The following is a 25,165-nucleotide window of genomic DNA, read 5'->3' on the forward strand; positions in this document are numbered from 1 at the left end:
GCGGAGGTTTCCGTTGTGACCTCTGTATTTGGAGCAGAAGTCTCCAAGCCAACCTCTCCCATGTAGTGAACGGCGCTTGTAACTGCAGGCACAGCTCACATTGATTTCAATGAGAGCCATGCCTGCAGTTACAAGCACCGGCCACTACACAGAGATCGGCACGTAGGATTCCGCTCCGACCTGTGTTATTGCGGCGCTGACAGCATGTGCCTGCACAGCTAATCGATCGCGGTTCCAAGCGGCAGACCCTGACTGATCAAATAGCGATGACATCCTGATAGGTCATCAATAGTTTTTAAGCCTGGAAAACCGCTTTAATATATTTCCCCCCACAGTCTTTTATACATGAGTTTTAAAATTCTGAGGGTGCCATCACACAGCCATAGCTTTACACACTGCGGATTTAGAATCCGCTACAGAATCCACATGTGAAGATTTTGTGACGCTCATCCACATACAGTAACTTATACTGTAACTGCTGGAGATGTTCTACAGGAAATCCTGCAGTATTCTTGGCATGTGTGAAGGTGCCCTAAACCCGCACAGGATATACAACATTGCTTTCTGTTGGAATTTTAAACACTTTGGATTTCCGTATGCCACATTTTCATTATATGTTCACACAAATAATGGCTTTTTAATCAAAGTATAGAATAAAACTAAACATTAACTGGCAAAATATTTTATTAACCAATCTGAAAAACTAGAAGTTATGTACAATTAACAATAAATAACTTTATAACATAACTGACATCTTAAAATAATGGCTTCTATTTAAACTTACAGTACCGGACGAGTCCTTTTTCTTTACATCCCAGCAAGAAAATATTCACCCGTGAGTCTTGGTGACATTAAAGGGAAGCTTTTCCAGGTAATACAGAAGGGGTGCCTTAGTTATACTGCCAAACATTACAGCTTTCCTGCCACCATTAACGGGGTTGGCTGAATTAATTTCTTTCTAAATAGTTATCCATGTGTAAAAATAACAAATGGTATACAATCTTCTCCCGACTCCACGCTGCAGCTGTTGGTCTCACATCCTGTAAAAACTACATCACGGGGAAGACCGATGGCAGCGGTACGAGACACGGGGGAGCAGAGAGAGGCAAGTATATGACCAGTTATTTTTACTCATGGGGAGACTATTTGGGTAGAAATTAATTATAATCTGACAACCCCTTTAAGGCTAGTGCTCCATGGTGACTTTGGCAGCAACATGGGATCACGCAACTAAAGCTCACTGCGCCCTGGCACTGCCACTTCTATTTTCTCATTGAAGTCAATGGAGTCAAGGTGCAAAAAATAAAAAAAAAATTAAAAAAAAAAAAACACACCAAAAAAACCCAGCCTTGATGGACTGCGAGTTGTGGTAACCTGCAACTCACTCTGACTCCTCTGACTTTAATAAACTTTGCTCATGCGACTCCTGTCATGGCCAAAGTTGCAGTATGGCCCTAAGCATACACATCTAACAAATGCCATCTGGCTCCTTGGATTTGGCCAATCCTTTAAGCATCCTTATAGCTGCAGCTAAAAAGTAAAGTAACACATGTAACTTGTATACAACTGACCTAAGTTAAGGTGTAACATCACGTTTTACTGGAATAGACACCAGAATTATACAAGGTGAGCAAAAACATAGAGAGATATGCTTATGTGTATGAACCATAATCCTCTACTGAACATGTAAGGATCCAAGAACATACTGCTGAAAAAGTCCTGGAAGGAGACCCAGTTAGCTCTCCTGACACGGCTGCTGTAATACTTCTGAAGCATCTTTTCCTAAAACGCTGCATTGTGCCGTCCCTTTGTTACTCCTCCTGTAAATGTATCTATGGACAACTAGGCTTTACAATTCCCTTTGTCAATGAGATGTGCGCCTACACGTTGACACTGTCAGACGTCAAATCTCAATAGCCACTTGTTGAATTTACTCCTACAACTTCCGGAGAAACAGGATTGTCACAAAGCAAAGTTTTAGTAAACACTCCAAATAAAAGTATGAGCTAAAACAGACATATCAGGAGAGCCGGCAGGTTTGTTACTACTTCTAGTGCCACGTGTAAAAATGTGTAACAAAATAACAAAAACAAACCAAAACATAAACAAAGATCTCAAACAAGATCCTTAGCCCATTCAGAGCTTCCTGACAGATACAGTCGTCTACAGGTTTTCATGGCCCATCCATCAGGCACAATGCTATACTGCCAGCCAATAATACAGGCACTTAACATCCTGCCGAGTGAAGGCATTTACTAGACTGAAATAGCCAATATTACTTACAAGTGAGTCCTGCATCCAGTTTACAGTTCCCTTCTGCTTACGAAGCTAAAGACATATTGAGTGCAACAATTAAATGAGGTGAAATGAAAACCAAACAGCACAGATGTACAACAATGTAATAGGCTTCTAAGCCGTCCATCCGTATAAACCGTGTGAGCAAAATTAGCAAAACGAGGAGGGAAAAAAAATTGGTCTCGGCTACAGCTATTTCAGTGCAATCCTTGTCTGCAATGGAAAACTAACAAGCACTTTTTATTAGGTTTTCTCTAACACATTAGAAACTTCTAGCCATCATCTGTCGGCAATACATAAAACCAAAGTTCTTAAATGCAGAGTTTTTTATGCTTTCTCCTCTGCTTATGGACTATGGTCATACACCGCTAGATTAAGTCTGGTTACTGCAGGCAGCGCTACCACACAGAAAAGAAAAAAGCCTTCCTTTGGGAGGCTCCACGCCCCGGGATTCGTTCCCATGAAACAGACTATAAAGCACTACACCCGTACTCAGGGCACATACAGTAGATTGCACCATACAACTGCCTGCTAGGAACAGTAAAGCAACCAGCTACATAATACTGACGCTGTCACAACCCTCCCATTCAGAAGGTTTAGAAACTCTGAACTATCGAGGGAAAAAAAAAAATTGTAGTATTTCTCATACATAAAAAGTGCTGACAACATAAAAACTAGTGTTATTGCAAACTATATCAGTATGTGCAAACTTGTGCTCTTTACTCCTTTGGAGGTTAGCATTGAAATAAAAACTGTCCTCAGACCTGACAAAGTCCAGCAGCAACTAAGTTGTTTTTTTTTTTCTTTATGGAAAAAAGAGAAGAATGCGTCAGGCAATGTACCAAGTGGAAATGATGAAGTCCACAGGAGCTCATCGGATTCTGCTTTTCAGTTACATGATGGAGCAGCTGGCCTCTTCAGCTTGGCGGGTCTGAAAGTCAAATGGGTAAAGCGTTAAAACCAAAATGTGCTGTTTTAAACAGATAGCTGAGGTCTAGGAAGTCCTATGGAAGATGTGGTCCAGAGACACTTCTGTAAACCTAATCCTACTGTTCCCTTATGCCTTTAGAGCAGGGGTGTCTGAAGGCCACAATGTCGTATTGTTCGGATACAAGGGGTCTCAAGCTTAGGGATGGTGCGGGAAATACAAAGCGTGTGAAGGCGGCCTTAGGACCAAAATACTCTGGGTCCTCAAAAGGAGTAATGAGAATACCAGAAATAATTACCGAGTATGTGCACTTGGAAATCTCTGACATGGTCATTTAAATTAATGTAATGGTGGTGCTATCCTGTAGAGCAGGGATAACATTATATATGGTCAAGCTCTGTCTAGCAACTTATTGCTTGTTACTAACATGACCAAAATCTGAGTAGTGGCCAAGCTTTAAAAAGGGTTGTCCTAGACACATACCGTTCTCCAGCTCGCTGCACATCCTGCACCACTGCTCTGTCCTCGGGACCTGCCGTACCTCCGCAATCTTATTGAACGTGAATGGAGAGCTGGTCAGTTTGTGTGCCCAGCGCTCCATTCAGTCTCCTCATTTGAGGGGAAGAGGGGTACGTAAGACCTACATCGATCAGCAAATTATTCCCTATCCTGTAGGCAGAGGCAACTTGCAATTGTACCATATAATGTATCAAAACTATTAAGGAGCGTGAAATAGACAAAAAAAATAATAATTCTATGCAGTTACAGCATTTATGGGGGTACTTTGTTTTTACAGCGTTCAAAGTGCAGTAAGGCTAGGGTCACACAGGGTGGATTTGTTGCGGTTTTGCTGCGTTTTTTCCGTTGCGGTTTTGACGCAGAAGAACTGCTTCTGCGGCAAAACCGCTTCAAAGGTTAATTTGGGCTTGCAGATTTTGCTGCGGATTTTCGTGTGGAAAAATCCGCCAGCGCTTTTTTACGTTTGTCGCGAATTTGGTGCGGTTTTGGCTGCGAGGTCTATGGACAAAAAAGCGCTGCGGAAAAGACCGTAGAATGAACATGCTGCATCTTTTAAAACCGCGACGCAGTTGCATTTCCGCACTGCGGCTGCACGGAAAAAATCCGTCCTGTGAGAACAGCTTTTTGGCAAATCTCATTTGTGCTGCATTGCACTGCAAACGCAGCGGTTTTGCCGCAGTGCGGATATGCAACGGCAATCCGCGGCAAATCAGCCCTGTGTGACCCCAGCCTAAATGTGAGAGATTAACTTTAGTCTGTATTTATTCAGTATCGTTATGGCAATACAAACTTTGTAGTTTTTTTATGCTGTAAAACCATAAATAAATAAATAGCTTTGCTTCCCTCTTCTGACCCCATAACTTGTTTGTTTTTCCAATCTATAAAGCCATGCATGAGCTTGTATGTTTGCTGAGCAAGCAGTTTCTATTGGTAGCATTTTGGGGTACATTCTACTTTTTGATCACTTTCAATTCAATTATTTATTGGAAATGGGGTGACCAAATAAATCGTAATCCTGGCATTGTGCATTTTCTACTTCTGACATCATTCATAGTCTGATATTTTAATAGATCTGAAAAAACAGGCAAAATACCCCATTAACTCACCTGTATATTGCAATGCACGGTTAACAAACAGAATTAATTTTTCTGCTTAAAATACAATGAAAATTAATAATATGCATGAAGCTACATGTTATGTGGTCATGTGATGTTAAATGACACTTATGAACTGTGAATTGATAATCTGTTAATCCGCTTCATCCAACAACATGAATTTAGCTTTTTCTTGTACATGCATGAGCCTTCTGCAATGGTCCTATAGGTTTACATTCTGCAATTACTTGAAGAGAGTCATGCTTGTTAGTCGACATGGGATACAGCATGCACATGATGATCCACATGAGTGGGCTCACCTGTAGACACTTGTCTACTGCATCATGACACTAGGCAGCATTTCTTTTTCCTTCTTTTAGGCTGAATCGCCATTGAAAATGTGCAAAACATGGGGAAAAACCATGGTCAAGTCCTTTATTTTAGATCTGATAAATACATTGATAGGGGGGGGGGGGGGGAATATAAGATAATACATTACCTTCGAACGAAATTCAGCCAATTCCTCATCAAGAAGTTCCTCATCCGTTTCCCCTTCATCTATTCTTACTCTAAAGAGAGTCCTTTCAGCACATTCCTAAAGACAATTGTTACACACAGAACATATGAGAAGATCCATCCTAACTTTCCAGTATTGCTGTTCACTGTTATCAATGGGTGTGTGGGTGTCACATTCATGCCCTCTATACAGAAAGTGTTATTACCTTGTCAGAATATGGGTCCTTCTATATAAAAACTCTGCAACTTGCAAGCAGGAATAAGTTACAAAATTATGGCTATTGCTATCGTTATTGATGCTTGGCCCATCTTCTAACATTCCTGAGCAGTATCAGGAGGCGGACCAATTGTCAATTCTGGTATCTAAAATGCAGTTCTGGAACGATTACGATTACACTGACAGCCATTAAATCCTATACTGAGGACACCTGTAACCAGCCTATGACAATAGAAAAGTAAAAAATATACAACATAGGTCTCAAGCAGGATAATGGCACATATTGGTGACAGTGTGCTGCAGAGGTCGTCCAGCGTGACCAGTAAAGAGTGATAAATATGTACTTGGGACATCACAAAGGCACGACCATGCAGAGTCCTCTAGGGCAATTACTTATCTCGCCTTTCTATATAGTCTTATATAAAATTTGCTTATAACACTTGTATCTCAACATTTGACACCATCTATTAATTCAGCGCCTCGCCGCTCGAAGATACTGGATTACCAGAATGTTACTGTACAACAGAGGAAGAGGCAGGCAATTAGCTTTCTACAAGACGATGTTACAGCAGCAACAGAATGTTGCCCACAAAATGCTCACCTCACCATTGGAATCCAGTAATGTAACTTTCACATCATTTCCAGTCCCCCATGATTTTTGAGCTTTCCACACATAGTCCGAAGGAGGGTTGTGAATGGCTCCAGCACCTGCTGCCCAGATCTGGCAGAAACATGTACTGGTGAGTGCATAAAATATATAAAAACTTTGAAAAAAAGAATTATTTTTCTACAGATGAGTTTTCTGTAGTTCAACATAAATAAAAGTACTACCCTAGCTCATTCAATGCACAAATGAAGCAACCTCAGACTGCGACAAACAAATTCAGCTGTGTCACATCTATTACTATCCTGTACAATCTCTCACTAAGGGCTTATTCAGACGAGCATGTTTATGTGCGTACATTTAAAGTAATGGGCACGGAACTTTGAAAATCATCCCTAGCATGTGTAAGAAAAAAAATAAATTTAAATATCCCCCTCCTTCAGCCGCTGTCGCGGTTTGGAGTGTCTAGCAGCTTGGTCCCCCTGCACTTAAAATTCCCTGCTTGCTGAAAGGGCTCTGTCTGACTGGCTGAGTGCTCAGCCAATCACAGGCATTAAACTATGAATGGCTAAGTGCTGCCTGTAATTGGCTGAGCGCTGTGATCAATCACAGGCAGCACACAGCCGTCATTCAATGAATGCCAAATCAGACACAGCCTGCTGAAAGAGCTTCAGAGCAGTGCAGGGGGACCAAGCAGCTAGACGCGCCTGAGCCCCAACAGCGGCTGAAAGGCGGGGGATATTAAAAATTTTTTTTTCCTCCTACACACGCTAGGGATGATTTTCAAAGCTCCGTGCCCATTGCTTTAAATGGGGCCACCAGCAGCAGTGGCGGCCCCATTGAAAGCAATGGGCACGGAGCTTTGTTCACACGTGTTTTGGTACGTCCATGGACAAAAGGATTTGTGCGCACATACATGCGCGCAAATGCATGCTCGTATGAACCAGGTCTAAGGTTGAATAAAGCCATCACCTACACAGTCCCGCTAAAGAGCAAGGCTTACAATCAACAACTGGGGCAAAAACAGGGTCCTTGAAATACGCAACTCAAGAGGTGTTGAGGATGGTCGGAGGTTACGACACAGATCTGGCACAAAATACCAAAAGAAAAAGCAAAAAACCAGGCAGCTGAGTGGAAAGCGAATGGACCCCATTATAAATCAATGTGGTGCATTCAATGGGAGAGGGGCAGAAAATTGCCTCTCCGACATGTTACTTTTTGACGTGAAACTCGCAGAAGAGCAATTTTCCACAGGCGAATTATGCCCGTTGACATGGAAATTCTGCAAGCAAAACCACATCCTACCACATGAACATAACCTATTTGGCATATTTCTCTCTGATGGGATCCATTTGCTAGCAGAGTTTGTGTATATTTTTAATCTAAATCCACAGACCAATCCAAGGGGGAAGAAGTAGGGAAAAAAAAGTCTTAATTTTCTTTATATTCTTTTTGTTGCTAAATATCAGTTTTACAATTTGATACTATTGAGACCCTTTAGTTCTAGCAGCACGTCTGGTCATTTGTATAGCTGCTACTCACAGTAACATGCTGGCCAGCTTTCAGAATAAATCGTACAGGAAGCTTAAAAGAGATTTCAGGCAGGCTTTCATGCCGTCTTCTAATGGCGTAGCCACTTAGCTGCTGATCCTGTATGGAGTACAAATAACAATATATCAGCAAGCACTTGTTCCTAGCACTGTAATACACACTTTATACCATACTGCACACAACGATCACCAAGTTATGGTTCTTGGGTAACAAATCAATAATGCTGAAACAATAACTCTACAAACAGTGACATGAAAATGAAGGACTAATTAAAAATTGAATTAAAAGTTATGGCTCTTGAAAAACTCCAATTCTCAGCAGATTAAAGGTTTGCAGCAGCCAGAGAGCCACAGGTTTGAGACAATTGCTCCAAATAACACAAGTTCAAATGTTTTCATAACAAGATGACATTTTAAGACACATGTTCACAGAGGACACATTGTAGACAAGGCACTACATAAGACAATACCTCATCTGAATTGTTCACAAGCTTCAAGTACTTTCCTTCCGGGTCTACTTCTTCTATAGAGACTGGACCAGAAGAGGAGGCTTCCTGAATGATCTTATACCCTGATCTGCCCTCTTCCCCTTCAGACTCTTCTAGTTTTCTCTTCTTACCACGTGATAAATGGCTTGATTGACTTGAGCTTGCCCGAGAAACTCGGCTTTTTTTAGATGGACTTGGGGACAGCTTCAGCCTGGATGATACAAATACAGTAAAACTGATCAAATATATATCTTTCATTAGTACCTTCACCCTTCAGTCTGTTTAAAGAGTTTGACGCAATATTGATGCTACTCCTAATGTATACCCACTATATATTCTAGAAGGGCCACTCTGGTGAATTTTTTGTTTTTCACTCATTATGTAGCTAGCCCTCCAGTATATCCAAGTCTGCTGGTGTTACCTTGGTTAGTTATTCCTTTCTACCTGAAACTCCTAGCCTCCTACTGTTGAGATGGTCATGTGATATCAATTCTGACCTGCTCAGATTTACTTGGGGTTATCTTGTCTGAAACTAGTCAGTTTCTCAGTTTGTGTGGTGCTATAACATGGAAGCTACCACAGAAACTGCCACAGCGGGACACAGACACTCCTATCACAGCTACGGATGATTATCACACAGCTCCTGTCATGCAGTTATATTAGAGGAGAGCACAGCTCATTCTCCTGACTGTATATTTATCGTGGGTAGCTTATTTAGCTGAATATAGAAGGCAATGATAATTAAACGGTCACCCACAACAGGCAGAAATAGTATAGCATCTAGCTAATGTTGTGCTGATACATCATGGAATTGATTTGAAAGTAAATGATTTCACCATCAATAAGTCCTCATGTCCACGGGCAAAATATGATTTAAGATCCGCAGCGGATCTCCCGCATGCGGATCCGCATCCCATAGGGATGCATTGACCACCCGCGGGTAGATAAATACCCGCGGATGGTCAATAAAAGGGATTTAAAAAAAAAAAAAAAAGGAGCATGAAAAAATCTGGACCATGCTCCATTTTCGTGCGGGTCTCCCGCGGGGACGGCTCCCGCGGCCTTCTATTGAAGCCTATGGAAGCCGTCCAGATCCGCGGGAGACCTAAAATAGGAATTTAAAAGAATTTACCCATCCGGAGCGGACCGGGAAGGTCTTCTCTTCCTCACGGCCGGATCTTTCTTGCTTCGGCTCGGCGGATGTGCCCGGCGCATGCGCGCGGCAGGTCGGCGACGTGCCGCCGACGTGACGAGTTCATCCGCCGGCCGAAAAAGAAGATCCGGCCGTGAGGAAGAGCAGACCTTCCCCGCCCGCTACGGATGGGTAAATTCTTTTAAATTCTTATTTTCAGCGCTCATGTCCGCGGGGCAGGAGGGGCCCGCTGCAGATTCTACATGTAGAATCCGTAGCGGGCCTGATTTTCCCCGTGGACATGAGGCCTAAGTATCAGAAAGGGAGCTGCACTTCATGGAAGTCGCTACAATACACAGGGACAGAGGTGGAAAAAAAAAAAAGTGTGTTTTCACCCTAACAGCTCTTTAGACCAGGTTAAGAACATGAACCTAAACAGAAATGTAAAGATTGCCAATTAGTGTAGCTTATGGGCAGTTCATAAGTAAAGCTGTACCTCTGCTCTTCTCCTTCCAGCATTTTTCTGTATGCATTTATTTCCATGTCCAAAGCTAGTTTGACGTCCAATAACTGCTCGTATTCTTCCAGCTGTGCTTGCAGTTTTTGCCTCATGTCGGCCACCTCTCTGTCCTTCTCACACATTTTTCTTCGGTGCATATCTTGTGTGTGGTCCAGCATCTCCTGCAACTCTCTCAACTTGTTCTCCAGAGCCGAGTTCTGACAGGGAGCAGAGCTTAGTATTAAAAATTATATTAAACTTTTTTTTTTTTCGTTCACTTGACAGAAGACGACTAGGGCTACATTCACATGAATTTGGGTATTGCGAGACGTGCGAATATGAACTCCATTCTACTGAATGCTGTCAAACATAAGAGCGATGCTGCGAGGTAAAAAACACTGCATTTCCTATTTTTTCACATCCCTTGGAACGCATCGCATTATTTTCAATAGGGCAGTCAAACACATTGCATGCCGTGCGATGTGCACACGAGGGCAATGTAATGTGTCCCATTGAAATAAATGGGAAACACTTGCAGATTCTCCAACGCATGTGAAAAACACTGGAGGATCAGAATTCCACAGAAGTGATGGGGACGGCTTTCTCGGGCTGACATCGCGCTCGCCTGTGTGAAGGTAGCCTTAACATTTTTTATTTTGGTTGTGTGCATTATTGGCGCTTCAGGTTAGACACCTCTGATAAAGTATAAGGAGATCATGTGCAGTCTATCTAGCAACATCCCCAGCCAGAGGAAGCCTGCTCTTAGGTAGTTGCCTGAATATATTCAGAGAGTACCTAACACACAGAGCTCTTGCTGAAGTGATTAGGAAGTATATAAGCTGTTTGCTTTGGGAACATGGGAAAAAAAAAAATTACCTTTGATTACAAAAAAATAAAAATAAAAAAAATAACTAAACTGCACAATAGGTGCTCTAAATAACACCGGCAACACACTAAGAGGGACAGGGTCTGTACGCAGGAATACTGGCGTACAAAAGTAGCAAAATTCTGCGCAAGTACTTCTAGTACAAAATTTTTGCAGTTTTTTGCTGCAGCACTGGCCACAGCACTTTTTCAAAAAGTGGGTAGGGTCTTCAGTAAGAGGTGTGGTCGGCTTTACCAAGCCCGGCGGAGGAATTAGCAGCTTTCCTCCTTAATTGTAAGTTACTTTGGAAATTTGCAAGATCAAAAAAAAAAAAAAAAAAAAGGATTCCCATCTTGCAAATCCATTCCAAGGTGTTCTAAATATGAAGATTAAGCCCTGTTTGATACATATATTTCAAAAATGCCTTCTCCTGATATTCTTTGCTGTTGCTTCAAGTTGTTTACTGCTTGTTGCCAGGGAAATCAGCCACCTCCGCCATCCAGCAGAGGCAGTCCGAGGTTGTTGATCTATCATGCCCAGGCCGTAATCTACATCTGTAATCTACATCTAGATGGCTGTGATCTCAGGAGCACATGCGCAATAGCTACCGGGCCGGCCAGGGCATGCCAAGGGCAACTATTTTTTTTCTCAAAAATCATTCCCTAACCTATCTGCAATTCATTTTTTATATAACTCCGAAAACTCCTCTAAGCAAAAAGTACTGAGCTACATAACATTTAGGTCACTAAATGGACATGCACTTCTAGAATGTGCAAAACACAAAAAGGGCCTAGTTTATAAAAATGGTCAAAAGAGAAAAAAAAAACTATTGCCCATAGCAACCAATCAAAGTTAGGCTTTTCCATACAGAGCTGAGCTCTGATTGGTTGCTATGGGGAACAATGTTCTTTGAGACAATTTTGATAGATGAGGCATATAGTAACTTTACTGTAACGAGGCAGTACCTGCTTCTGACATTGGCTCAGCTGTGAGGACATGGTATCAATTCTGAGTTTTGTAGACAGGATCTCTTCTCTTGTTGCACTTGCATAATCGCTGTTCTTCGCAGCCGCCAGCTGTGCATTCTCCAACTGCAAAATAGTCAAGCACTCATTACCATGCAGTTACATGGAAAAACAATTGACCTATACGGTTAGGTTAGAATAAAGAGGAGTTATAGATATAGCCATTGACAGGCTTATAGTTAACTCAGTTTGTTTTTATTAATCTGTGTGGTATTCTAGTCTAATCCGAGTAGTCTATTCCTGTGAATGGCTTTCTGCCTGGACATGTATAGCTGGATGTGGGGGGGAAAAAAAGAACGCAGTTTGCATCATTATTAGAGTTGCTTGCCTTAAATGGCCAGCTTTTGCCTTGCAGTACTGGTGTACCATGTTCAAATCTCATCAAGGACAACATCTGCATGGATTTTAAATCTTCATACAGATGCTGTTCTTTGACAGATTTGAACCTAGAACTTCAGCACCGCAAGACAGCAGTGCCAGCAACTGAACCACCATGCTTACTCTTCCTTCTTCCTCCCCCCAGAGGACAAGTAGAACGGAAGGAGAAGGAAGAAGTTTGGTGGCACAGTAGTTAGCACTGTTCCCTTGAAGCTCTGGGGTTCTGGGTTCATGTTTGACCATGAACAAAATCTGCATGGAGGTTGTATGCTCTCTGTTAATTCTTTTTATTCTCCTTCTCTGAGCCAGGAAGAACTAAGAAGTGTGGCAGCTCAGTTGTCAGCACCGTTGCCTTGCAGTGCTGAAGTCTTAGGTTCAAAGCTGGCCAAGGACAACAGCTGCATGGAGTAATGTTCTCCTCTGGAGAAGAACAAAGCGTTGTGGGCTCAGTTTTTAGCACGGATGCTTTGCAGTGCTGGACTTCGCTATGTAGCACTGTGTGGCAATGCTACACAGCCTCTATAAGAGGAGAGGGGGAACTGCGCTTATGTGAATTTATGAGGAAGACTAGTTGATAAGTGCTGTGAAAGCCCTGGAGCCAGAAACTTGAATGTAGGAGTGTCTGCAAACCGAGTATGTGGCTTTCTAAATGCATAAGAAGGAAAACTCAACTCACATCATGTTTATTACGAAGATTTCCATAGCCTTTAAATAAAAGCTGTCCAAACTGCCAATTCTGGTAGGATCAGTTGATTGTATTATCAGAATAGGACAGAAAAGTCTTGCAAGAGACTTACCCTCTTTGAGGTGGAGTCAGGAAGAATAGTTGTAGGCTAGCCCCTTTTTAAGGATTTCCAGAACTAAAATATGGACAATCCATCATCAGGATAGGTCGTCAATATCAGACAGGTGGAAGCCAGACTACTAGCTCCCTATCAATAAACCATTTTGACAGCTGTGGCATGCGGCCTCTCTTGTATAGCAGGCACAGAGTTAGTATCACAGCTCAATTCCATTCATTTGAATGTGACTGATTGCACACAAGGCCATGTGACCAATGAGTATGACATCACAGGCCACAGTGCTCACCCGAATTTCACAGCCCCTTCAAACAGCTCATCGATAGGGAAGTGACCCTTGGCACCCTTGCTGCTTTGATATTGATGACCGATTCTAGGGATATGCCAATATTTTTGTCCCAGATATCCCCTTTAAAACACAATCTATTCTTTCCTAATTTACTTTCAAAATATGAATAATGGGGGCAGCGCCTTGAGATAGTCTGTAAAAGGAGTCTCAACCTGTATTCTTCTTAGACCCTCATATAATCTATGGAGGTGGAGAGCAGCATATGCAGGAAAAGGGTATAACCCCCCAAAAGAATTATGGGGGTGGAAAACAATTAGAATGCAATTTATGCGATCAATACGTAAAGATCAAGTAGAAAAAAGATGATGAATACTCACTCAGGAGGGGGGAAGATTCCCCTTGTTAAAATAACTCTGGGAAAAATCTCCATCTTTAGTTTCCTGGGGTCGCTTTTCACATAAATCCACGTCCTTCCAACGAGTGGGTGATTCCTTTTATAATGCTCCGTATTGATGAAAACACCACATACGAGTACACAAAATAGGCATGCAACATGTTTCAGCCCACTGGGAGCCCTTGTCAAGCATGATACCACATTAAGACAAGGAGTATAAATAGTATAGCATCCTACTGACAGAGTTAGCTGTTTCCCGTGGTGTTCAAAAATGTATAACCAGTGGACACAAATGGGTGGAGATTTACCCCCCAGTTATTTCAACAAGGGGAACCTCCCCCCTCCTGAGGGAGTATTGATCATCTTTTTTTCTACTTGATCCTTACATATTGAGCGCATAAATTGCATTCTAATTAATTTACTTTCATAGCTTTACGACATATCATGCTTTCAGCCTATAGAGGTGTACCTGGTCTTGAGCTTTTCTCGCCTCTATCTGTCTTTGGACCTCCCTCTCTATCAACCTGTGTTTTAATTCCAAATCTTCTCTTTGCTGCTGCTGCTCTAATAGCTCTTTAGCCATCACAGAAACTCCTTTATAATACATCTGCAGGTATAAATATTTCACAGTTTTCACAGTGAATAACCATGTCCCTAATGAACTGTAACACAGACATGGTGCCTTACCATTTTATAAGAATTACATCATGAGATCATTCCTCATAGACACCTAACAGTGCGATCACCTTGTTCACACTAGGGCTGATCTACTCTGGCTTTCCATTGCTCAACTCTGTCCTAGGAGCCGAACAAGGGAAAAAGTGGAAGTACTAGATGTAAATGGAACCCAATGACTATAATGGGTTCCGTTCTGTGCAGTTAGGTACTCTACCATGTTTACAGACATCAGGCTGTTTTCACATCTGCGCTGGAACCTCCATTCGGAAGCTCCGTTGCAGATACGGCACAGAATACTGGAAGAAATATTGCTGTATGCAGTGCTTCTTCTGGTTAAATGCCGAACAGCTGAGCGGAGAGTGAGCGAAGCACATTATAGTCAATGGAGTCCGTTTGGCGCTGTTCGGTTCCATCTTAAGGTGGACCCCTTCAGCAGGGGGATTACCCATGACTGCTTTCGAATGGAGCAGGAAAATAGAATCCCCGCGCAGTTATGAAGGCTGCTTAACTCTGTCTTCCCAATTGCCTTATGTACTATTGTCAAATAGGTTAGCTTATTAAATTGTATGATAATCACTGCAATATTAGCAATTTGCTGCAACAATTCTGTAAAACTAAATCCAAAATAAAGTCTACTTATACGAGATTATTTACTACTAAGGGATATCAAGTTTATTAACAGGCTAGCATGAATTGTACGAAGAACCAAAGAAGAAGTTTCCTGAAAAGGATTATTTCCACCTTATAAAATGACGGCATATTACTGGATGTGCCACCCCTTTACCATCACTGGGTTCTGACTTCTAGGAGCCAAATCCTAAAAAATGGGCAGCTACAGTGTTATTTTTGTGTGCCGCCTCTTCAGTTTCCCCCGCCTCCCACTGTGCAGCGCGGCACCATTCAAGTAACAGACTAACGTGGGACCATGTAAGTTTAACTTGTGATGGGCCGACCAAGGGGGAAGCGGCCACGTTTCATTGGAGGAGGTTCTGTCTGAACTCCACTATACAGCTGAAGCTTTCAATATAAGGGCAAAGCATTCATTGAACCAGATTAACTGAAAACTGGAAATCTCAGGGCAACAATTTCTTTAGACTAGTACAGAATTCGCAAAAATAAAAAAAAAAGGTTTGGTACAGTGTTAGGCAGTACAGCAATGTGTGATTGTTCTCAGTGAGAGAAACCAAGTAATCTTGTAGATATGATAGCTTTTAATGGCTAACAAAAATACATGATGGCATAGCGAGCATGCGAATCTACTTACGGCTCTTCCTGAACATCCTCTCTGCTTCCAGTTTAAAAGGGCCCCCACCATGTGGCATACTTCATGGTCATTTAAAGTTTCTCCCCGCATGAAGGTTTCTAACTAGAGATGAGCGAGCGTACTCTGAAAAGCACTACTCGCTCGAGTAATTTGCTTTATCCGAGTATCGCTGTGCTCGTCCCTGAAGATTCGGGTGCCGCTGCGGCTGACAGGTGAGTCGCAGCGGGGAGCAGGGGAGAGCGGGCGGGAGAGAGGGAGAGAAAGATCTTACCTCCATTCCTCCCCGCTCTCCCCTGCAGCTCCCCGCTCCGTGCCGGCACCCGAATCTTCAGGGACGAGCACAGCGATATTCGGATAAAGCAAATTACTCGAGCGAGTAGTGCTTTTCCGAGTACGCTCGCTCATCTCTATTTCTAACCCATTTGCTATATGTTTCTACCACCCTCCTGCTTGTTGGAGGGGGGTAGAAACACTATGAGGATAGTTTTCACCCTAGTACCATGTTCTTGCAAAGTTGTAACATTCCTGGTGCCACGAGGGTAGAAAGGTTTTTACAGGTAAGGGGTGCAAGAGGCATACATGACTCCAAAGCCACTAGTTAGGAGGCATTGTGCCAACACAACTACTGACAGCTGTACTGTACACAAGGCCAGCACTGCGGCAATATAGTCATCTTTTATGCTAATACGCGTGATGATTTGCATACTTTAATCATACACCAACATAGAGAATCAGCAGTAAGGAGAAAATATATATAAAAAAAATAAACATACACACAAAAGAACAGCAGTATAGCATTAAAAAGAAGTCTGACAGCTATTTTTGCCAATACAACTCAATATACCAGCGCATGAGCTGCTGGATGATGGTTAAGACAGCACAATCACCTCTGGCACTGTGGCTCCCATCTCTAAATAAAGCTGCAAAAAGGCTTCCCGCGCCGTAAGTTCATTAGCCTCGGACTGTCTGATGGGCGATTCAAATCTGCCAGTGGTCCGAGTTATTGCACTCTTCTGCTAAAAATGCTCCATTCTATGTTGATGGAAGTCTCGAGCTTTGGCTGGTGGAGACGCCATGCGTTTCACGTGTAGTGTGACCGTATTGCACTGAGGATGACGCATGCGTGTGACATTCCTGCCGAGAGTCACCTAAATCTCAGTACAGCAGTCATGCCTTGCATGGAACGTATGCAGTTTCCAGCAGCTGAAGACATCCATCAACATAGAAGAGGGCATTTTTAACAGAAGAGGAGGGGAAGAGCCCACACTGCTGGCATATGTGAACATCCCATCTGACGGTCTGAGGCGAATTAACCTCTTAACGCCACATGGCACAAGTTTAGGCCACGGCAACGTGGTACTAAACGCAACAGGATGTAACCTTACATCATATGGACGGTGCGGGTTTAGAAGTGAGCCATTACAATGCAGGAGCTGGTTGTTAGCAATAGCCGGCCTCCTGCTGCAACAGCGAGGGTACACAAGGACAGCGCCCCCTGCTGTTAACCACCTGCATGCCACGATCTATGTAGATCGCGGCATGTAAAGAGTTCACAAAAAGTGCTTCCTCTGCGAGGTCATCGGACCCCCGCGATGTAACAGGACGCCAGATGCAGGCATCCTGCCTTACTGTTGCCAATGATCGCTATTACAAGCGAAAAGGCAGTTTGGTACAGAAATCTTGCAATGCCTTACCATAGTGATCACAGCTTCTATGGATCAAGTCCCCTTCAGGGACATAAACCTTGTAAACAAAAAATCTTTTTGGTCATTTTCCTCTACTGGTATAAAATTAAAAAAAACAAAAAAAAAAAAACTGCACATTTGGTATAGTGTCCATAATGACCTGTACTATAAATTGAGCCCATTAATAATCCTGCGCAGCAAAAAGTGTAAACAAACGGAGGTACAATGCTTAGTTTGTTTGTAATCAAAATTAATCTGTATGTACCTCAAAATGATACAAATAAAAACTACAGCTCATGAAGCAAGAAACAAGCCCGCGCACAGCTCCGTCCATGAAAAAAAAAAAAAAAAAAAAAGAAAGTTATGGGACTTTGAATGTAGTGATGTAAAAAGAATTATAATTTCCCCCCCCCCAAAAAAATAAAAAAAGTTTTATTGCACAAAAGTGGAAAAACCTAAACACAATTATAATATTTTTGGTATCGTAATAGTACTAACCCGCAAAAAACATTTATTGCGTTATTTGGGCCCACTGCCCACGGACGGAAATTCCACGGCGAGATTCCGCGCAGATTTTCCGCAGTTGCACACTGCCATAGGATTGCATTAGTTTATGCAATCCTATGCTGACAGCGCGATTTGACCGCGTGAGAAGTTGCGCGGTTTTAAAATTTGCGGCGTGTTCTATTTCTTTGCGGGCCTCGCAGAGATTCGCACAGAAACGTCACCGGTGATGCCCTGGCTCTGCTCATGCGTGGCTGTGCGCCAGCCGGCACATCGCAGTGCGGAGAGAGAAGAGACAGCACGGGTCGCATCCCACTACGTGAATCTTGCACTCGGAATCTGACCCAGCCGTGGGCATGAGGCCTTATGCTGCATGATTGACGCTGTAAATACACAAAAAAACAAAACAAAAAACAAACAGCATAATTGATGCGTTTTCTCTCCCTGCTGTAAAATAAGGTTTTACAATACATTATACGCACCCAAAAATGGTACCAATGAAAACTATAGTTCGCCATGCAAACTACAAGCCCTTATACAGCCATGTCGACGGAAAAATAAAAAAAAAGGTATGGCTTTTGAAAAATAGATAAAAAGGCCCAAAAAATCATTGCGTCCTCAATGCCAAAATAGGCCGTGTCCTTAAGAAGGCAGCCCTTACCTAGAGCTGGGAGACACCATGAATAGTTAAAGGTACAGTTTCAATAATCAGTCGCTCATGTCAGTATATCAAAGTGCTAACGACAACTTGTCTGTGTTCGAGTGCTTCTCCTGCTCTGCCCCTGATCACATGGTGGTGACGTCATCACAGGTCCTGAAGTATAAAATATGCAGAGCCTGACAGCAGAAGTGTTCTCACAGAACCTGTATGGAGCACGGCTGTGCACTGTGACATGCCCATGTAATGCAGCATGGCAGTGTGTGTCTTGTATGATGCACATGTAGCAGAGCTGTGCGTGTGTGACGCGCACATGTAGCTGAGCTGTGCGTGTGTGACGCGCACATGTAGCTGAGCTGTGCGTGTGTGACGCGCACATGTAGCTGAGCTGTGCGTGTGTGACGCGCACATGTAGCTGAGCTGTGCGTGTGTGACGCGCACATGTAGCTGAGCTGTGCGTGTGTGACGCGCACATGTAGCTGAGCTGTGCGTGTGTGACGCGCACATGTAGCTGAGCTGTGCGTGTGTGACGCGCACATGTAGCTGAGCTGTGCGTGTGTGACGCGCACATGTAGCAAATGTAGTTGAGCTGTGCGTGTGTGAAGCGCACATGTAGCAAGTGTAGTTGAGCTGTGCGTCTGAGACGCGCACATGTAGCAAGTGTAGTTGAGCTGTGCGTGTGTGACGCGCACATGTAGCAAGTGTAGTTGAGCTGTGCGTGTGTGACGCGCACATGTAGCAAGTGTAGTTGAGCTGTGCGTGTGTGACGCGCACATGTAGCAAGTGTAGTTGAGCTGTGCGTGTGTGACGCGCACATGTAGCAAGTGTAGTTGAGCTGTGCGTGTGTGACGCGCACATGTAGCAAGTGTAGTTGAGCTGTGCGTGTGTGACGCGCACATGTAGCAAGTGTAGTTGAGCTGTGCGTGTGTGACGCGCACATGTAGCAAGTGTAGTTGAGCTGTGCGTGTGTGACGCGCACATGTAGCAAGTGTAGTTGAGCTGTGCGTGTGTGACGCGCACATGTAGCAAGTGTAGTTGAGCTGTGCGTGTGTGACGCGCACATGTAGCAAGTGTAGTTGAGCTGTGCGTGTGTGACGCGCACATGTAGAAGAGCTGTGTTGCACTTTGTGCTACCAGAATCACTGGCGCTATTAAATTTCCTATTACTCTTTGAGTTTAATAGGCAACAATTAGCTGACAGACTTCCTTTAAAATTATACCCAGAATCACCTTCGCACTAAATGTTCTTTCTAGCTGCTCCTTGTACTCCTGGATTTGTTGCTGGTGGTCTGCTCTTAGCTCCTGCAAGGCTTCAGCTAGTTTGCTCTCAAATTCTATGCGGCGGCCAGAATCAATTTCGACAATCCTGGTATCATGGCGTTTTTTCATTTCCGACACCTCCTGTAGAGGAAAAGGAAGAATAAATTCACAGTACTGGAAGATCATCTCTGAACTGGTTACACATTAACGCGACATTAAATGTCCAACGGGCATACAATGTACTAAACTGCAGTAACTAAATGTACACAACTTAGGAAAAAAAACAAAAACTTGTTTCCAAAAAGTTAAAAAAAGGTTTAGATAAAAATTAGTCTAAGGTTTACTAATCATGTCTAATAATTAATTAGACAATGGAAACGGAAAATAGATTTAAATACTAGATTTATGGACAGTCACTCCTGCTGGATGATACATCTGGTGCAGTTTCAGACACCCTTGTCTAACTTTATACTAACTACCAGTTGGCTAAGTGTACACCAGTTTTTGTACCAAACTTTTCATGTAATTTTGGCACATGCTGCTGCATTTAGGCCACACCCCTTTCGATGAAGCAATGCCCCTTTTTCATCAATGGCAAAAGTGTGTCTAGAACAGACAACTGATGAAAAATGACACTCCATTGTTAATAAAATTCGCTCTGGATCTCAAAAACCCACAATTACTGCAGTCTAGTATTGTACAAATTTGGAACCACTAAAAGAAAAAAAAAAAAAGGTTGCATTTTTGGGGTTTCCAAGCCAGAAAATTCAGACCACAACTTCATGGGTTTTTTTAAAATGGAGGTTTTACATTCAATGAAAAAGAAATCCCAAAAAGGTAAACAGCCACTAGTTGGAATCCTTTTACTGCGCATCCATCCACACAACCAGTCCTTTATTTCAGCTGTAGATTACCTGACTATGCATATTTTTCTCAAAATCCAGTTGTTCTTTAAGAGTTTGCATTTTGTTTTCCAGGTCAACCCTCCAGAGCATTTCATCATGAAGCTGTTTTGTTGTGTCCCTTAACGAGGTTTGAAACTGAAAAGAGAGTTAGATGTCGATTACATAGTGAACTCAGGGGTGTTCACAGAGAAGGGAAACCTGGGATCACATTTAAACCATATCTAATTTTTCAGAGCAGGCCACCATGTGCACACGATGAATAAGACCATTTCTAGCCATTATGACTTTTATCCTGTATTGCCATTTTTTTTGCCTCTGCAGAGTAGACATCTGATTCTCAGGACTGGCGGAAGGAGCCTGGCTGCTGTGCTGTGTCCGATATGTTGGGCAAAGAACTACAGACGTGCTCTCTGTCTAACATGGAGATGCATAACATCAATTAAGTAAGAGTGTACTGCATCACTGAGCAGTGTACATGTGAATAAACAGCAGCTGATAACTCACCATTAGCTCCTGCACCATGTGTGTCCCTCCAGCTCCTCCCTATACAATTCAAATAAGTACAACTTATCTTCCCCTTGACCCCTGTCCTACTATCTCCAGTCAATTAACCCTTTCCAATCCATTGTCTGACCTCTGAAGACATTATGATTTAAGGCTGTACAGCTCCGATGTTGGAAGACATCCGTCGGGGTCTCTTACTGTATATTGCCAGCCTCTCTGCTGTCGGAGCCTATCCAATGTGTCACCTCATGTAGTACTAGCTTTAGCCAGCAGATAGCGGCATTGTAGAACGGCAGAAAAAGAGTAAGCCCCCTAGGAAAACCAGGACACAAATTGGATTTGAAAGGGTTAACTGACAGCAAGCCAGGAAGAAGGAAGCCCCTCAGCGACCAGCAATTTAGAGTCATTTTCAGAAAGAAAAAAAAAAAGCACATTGTGAGACTCATAATTTACAGGACTGCAAACAATGCGACTTCTAGTGCCCCCTTATCATCCAGTGCACATAATATTCCAATTATATCCATCTAGCTTGTTGACCTGAAGGCTACTTTGACAACCAGATTTTATGTTTTTTTTTACCAAAACAAAAAAAACAAGAAAAATCTGCTAATAGAGCAACTAATTGTTCTGTGACAAATAGGCCACTGCTATCCCACATAATACATTTTCCTTCCAGAGCATTGTGGAAAATGATTTTACACTTAAAGGGGTTCTGTCAGCAAAATAAAAAAAATTATACTCCCCTCCATCCTGCGCTGCATCACTTTATAGTGTAACCTGTGGAAACAGGAAAGTTAAAAAACACCACACTCACCTAATCCTGTTGTTCTTGGTCCCTCCGTTGCTTAGGTGCTGCATGCAGTGTCATCTTCAGCGGCTCCTGCGCGCTCCCGCCGTCCAGGCTCCGCCTAACCTCTGCTGTCCAGGGAGAGTTGATGGCGAGTGCGCATGCGCGCCGGGAGGGGGAACACATGTGCACTCGCGTCGACTCTGCTGAGGACAGCAGACGTTAGATGCGGCCAGGCCAATCAGTGGGCGATGCGTCACTTGTGACGCGGCGACCACTAACTCGGGCGGCAGTTTTTGCCATCCGGCAGTGGTCAGAGCAGAGGCAGAAGCTGGCAGAAAAAAAAAAAAAAAAAAAAGTTTCTTAATGCGAGTAAACAAAATGTTTACCGTTATGGACTGGATTTAACAATATTTTTATTGGTCAACAGCAACAATTTGGGGGTTTTCAGAGAAGCAGTGAGGCTCATGTCCATGGGCGGGTCGGATTTTGCATGCGGGAGCCCGTAGAAGAATCTAACATTTCTTATTTCTTCACTGCGGATGTGTGCGGAAGCGTTGGCCGGCACACATGCACAGTAGGGTGTTTTATTTTTTTCAAACTCCTGCTTTTCTGTGGAATCCGTGGCCCATCCGCAATGTTAATTGCAGACATTCCGCAGATCGGAAGGCTTCCATCGACTTCAATGGAAGCCGTCCTTGCGGGAACAGCACTGAAATGGAGCATGCTGCGATTTAATTTCCGCATCCAAAGATCCACAAATCAAATGCGCATGCTTTAACCCCTTAATGACATGGCCTATTTTGGCGTTGAGGACCAAGCGATTTTTTGGTATTTTTCCATCTCCATTTTTCAAAAGCCATAACTTTTTTATTTTTCCGTGGACGCGGCCGTATAAGGGCTCATGTCCACGGGCAAAATATGATTTAGGATCCGCAGCGGATTACCTGCACGCGGATCCGCACCCCATAGGGATGCATTGACCACCCGTGGGTAGATAAATACCCGCGGATCGTCAATAAAATGGATTTTAAAAAAAATGGAGCATGAAAAAATCTGGACCATGCTCCATTTTCGTGCGGGTCTCCCGCGGGGACGGCTCCCGCGGGCTTCTATTGAAGCCTATGGAAGCCGTCCGGATCCGCGGGAGACCTAAAATAGGAATTTAAAGCATTTACTCACCCGCAGCGGGCCGGGAAGCTCTTCTCTTCCTCACGGCCGCATCTCCCTTGCTTCGGCTCGGCGGATGTGCCCGGCGCATGCGCGCGGCACGTCGACGACGTGCCGGCGATGTGCCGCCGGCGTCAGGAATTCATCCGCCGGCCGAAAAAGAAGATCCGGCCGTGAGGAAGAGCAGAGCTTCGCCGCCCGCTACGGATAGGTAAATTCTTATTTATTCGTATTTTGAGCGCTCATGTCCGCGGGGCAGGAGGGACCCGCTGCAGATTCTACATGTAGAATCCGTAGCGGGCCCGATTTTCGCCGTGGACATGAGCCCTAAGGGCTTGTTTTTTGCGTGGCGAGCTGTAGTTTTTATCGGTGCCACTTTTGGGTATATAGACAATATCGTAAAATTTTTAAAATTTTTTTTTTATGATAACAGGGAGAGAAAACGCATCAATTCTGCCAGAGATTTCTTTTTCTTTTTTTACAGCGTTAATCATGCAGCATAAATGACACACTAAATTTTTTCTGCGGGTCGGTACGGTAACAACGATACCAAAATTGTTATTTTTTTTTAGGTTTTTACACTTTTTTGCAATAAAACCCCCTTTTGTTTGGAAATCTTTTTTTTCCTCTATAGCTGCATTCAAAGTCCTGTAACCTTTTTATTTTTCTATGTACGGAGCTCTATGAGGGCTTATTTTTTACGAGACGAGCTGTAGTTTTTATTGGTACCATTTTGGGGTACATACGGCTTTTTTGATCACTTTTATTGCGTTTTTTGGGAGGCAAAATGCTAAAAATTAGCATTTTGCCTCTGTTTTTTAGCGTTGTTTTTTACGATTTTTATCGTACAAAATAAAAAGTGTGTTCAACTTTTTGTACACTTCGTTACGGACGCGTCAATACCAAATATGTGGGGCTTTAATTTTTTTCCCCTTTTTTTATGCTAATATTAGAAAAAGCATAAAAAAAGGGGTTTTTTTAAAATTTTTTTTAAAATTTTTCTTTTTTTACACTTTTCTTTTCTTTATACTATTTGAGTCCCTCTGAGGGACTTACAACACTGTGCCTATGATCGCTGTTATAAGGCATGGCAGAGCTACTGCTCTGCCATGCCTTATCGCTTATACAGCGATTATAGGCACAGGCAATACAGGACGCCAGTGTCTGGCGTCCTGTTGCCATGGCGACAGGCCAGGCTCTCGCGATGACCTCGCGAGTTCCGGCCGGAGACATAGAGGGAGCGCGATCCCTCTGTGAACTCTTTCCCTGCCGCGATCTACTTAGATCGCGGCAGGGAAGGGGTTAACAGCGGGGCGGCGCATCTCCGATGCCCCCCCCCGCTGTTGCAGCGGGACGCCGGCTGTGACTGACAGCCGGCTCCCGCTGCGGGATAGCGCTGGATCTTATGTGATCCCGCGCTATCTCCAGGACGTACCGGTACGCCCTGTTGCGGGAAGTACCAGGCTGCCAGGACGTACCGGTACGCCCTGGAGCGGGAAGGGGTTAAAGGGGTTGTCCCGTGAAAGCAAGTGGGGTTATACACTTCTGTATGGCCATATTAATGCACTTTGTAATATACATCGTGCATTAAATATTGGCCATACAGAAGTTACACACTTACCCCTCCGGTGCTGGCGTCCCCGTCTCCATGGTGCCAACTAAAGCTGCTTCTTTAGTCGCACGAACAGTCGCGCTTGTGCTGTAAGGATTCCTCTTCTTACTCCCTCCGGGCTCACGAGCGGCGTCCTGGCTCCTCCCTCTTCTCCGCGTCAACGTAGCTTCGCCTCCATCACGTGCTGCCGATCAGCCAATTAGGTGGCTGTAGCGGCAGTGAAACGCAAGGAAGGAGAAGACAATCCATGGTGCACCATGGGAGAAGACCCGCGGTGCACCATGGGAGAAGACCCGCGGTGCACCATGGGAGAAGACCCGCGGTGCACCATGGGAGAAGACCGGCGGCCATCTTTAAAAGAAGAAAAGAAGATGCTGCACGAACGGGGATGCAGGTAAGTGATTTTTTTTTTTTTAATAACTAACGGAATTGATTTTAACGGGGCAGAATGCGGGGGTAAGTTAAAAAAAAAAATTTGGATTTCGCCGCGGGACAACCCCTTTAACTCAGCAGTGGACGCCAATGATTCCCTATGGGTGGCTTGA

General features: G+C 43.6%; 1 protein-coding gene across 2 annotated transcripts in view; it reads right to left on the reverse strand.

The window, feature by feature from the left end:
• Positions 1 to 680: 680 nt before the first annotated feature.
• LOC136612378 (lamin-B3-like) overlaps positions 681 to 25,165 on the reverse strand; it is a 28,843-nt gene continuing 4,358 nt past the window's right edge. The window contains exons 3-12 of one of the 2 annotated variants that reach the window (XM_066592678.1): positions 20,557 to 20,682; positions 19,613 to 19,783; positions 11,673 to 11,798; positions 9,840 to 10,060; positions 8,194 to 8,422; positions 7,716 to 7,823; positions 6,171 to 6,290; positions 5,336 to 5,431; positions 5,157 to 5,217; positions 681 to 3,226 (exon numbers count right to left, since the gene is read on the reverse strand). In XM_066592678.1, the coding sequence (XP_066448775.1) occupies positions 5,179 to 5,217; positions 5,336 to 5,431; positions 6,171 to 6,290; positions 7,716 to 7,823; positions 8,194 to 8,422; positions 9,840 to 10,060; positions 11,673 to 11,798; positions 19,613 to 19,783; positions 20,557 to 20,682 (1,236 nt within the window). In that variant the 3' untranslated portion in view covers positions 681 to 3,226; positions 5,157 to 5,178. The remainder of the gene's footprint in view (positions 3,227 to 5,156; positions 5,218 to 5,335; positions 5,432 to 6,170; positions 6,291 to 7,715; positions 7,824 to 8,193; positions 8,423 to 9,839; positions 10,061 to 11,672; positions 11,799 to 19,612; positions 19,784 to 20,556; positions 20,683 to 25,165) is intronic. The other variant, XM_066592679.1, reaches the window with a different exon arrangement.

Source organism: Eleutherodactylus coqui, chromosome 2 (genome assembly GCF_035609145.1).
Source record: "Eleutherodactylus coqui strain aEleCoq1 chromosome 2, aEleCoq1.hap1, whole genome shotgun sequence".
NCBI lineage: Eukaryota > Metazoa > Chordata > Amphibia > Anura > Eleutherodactylidae > Eleutherodactylus > Eleutherodactylus coqui.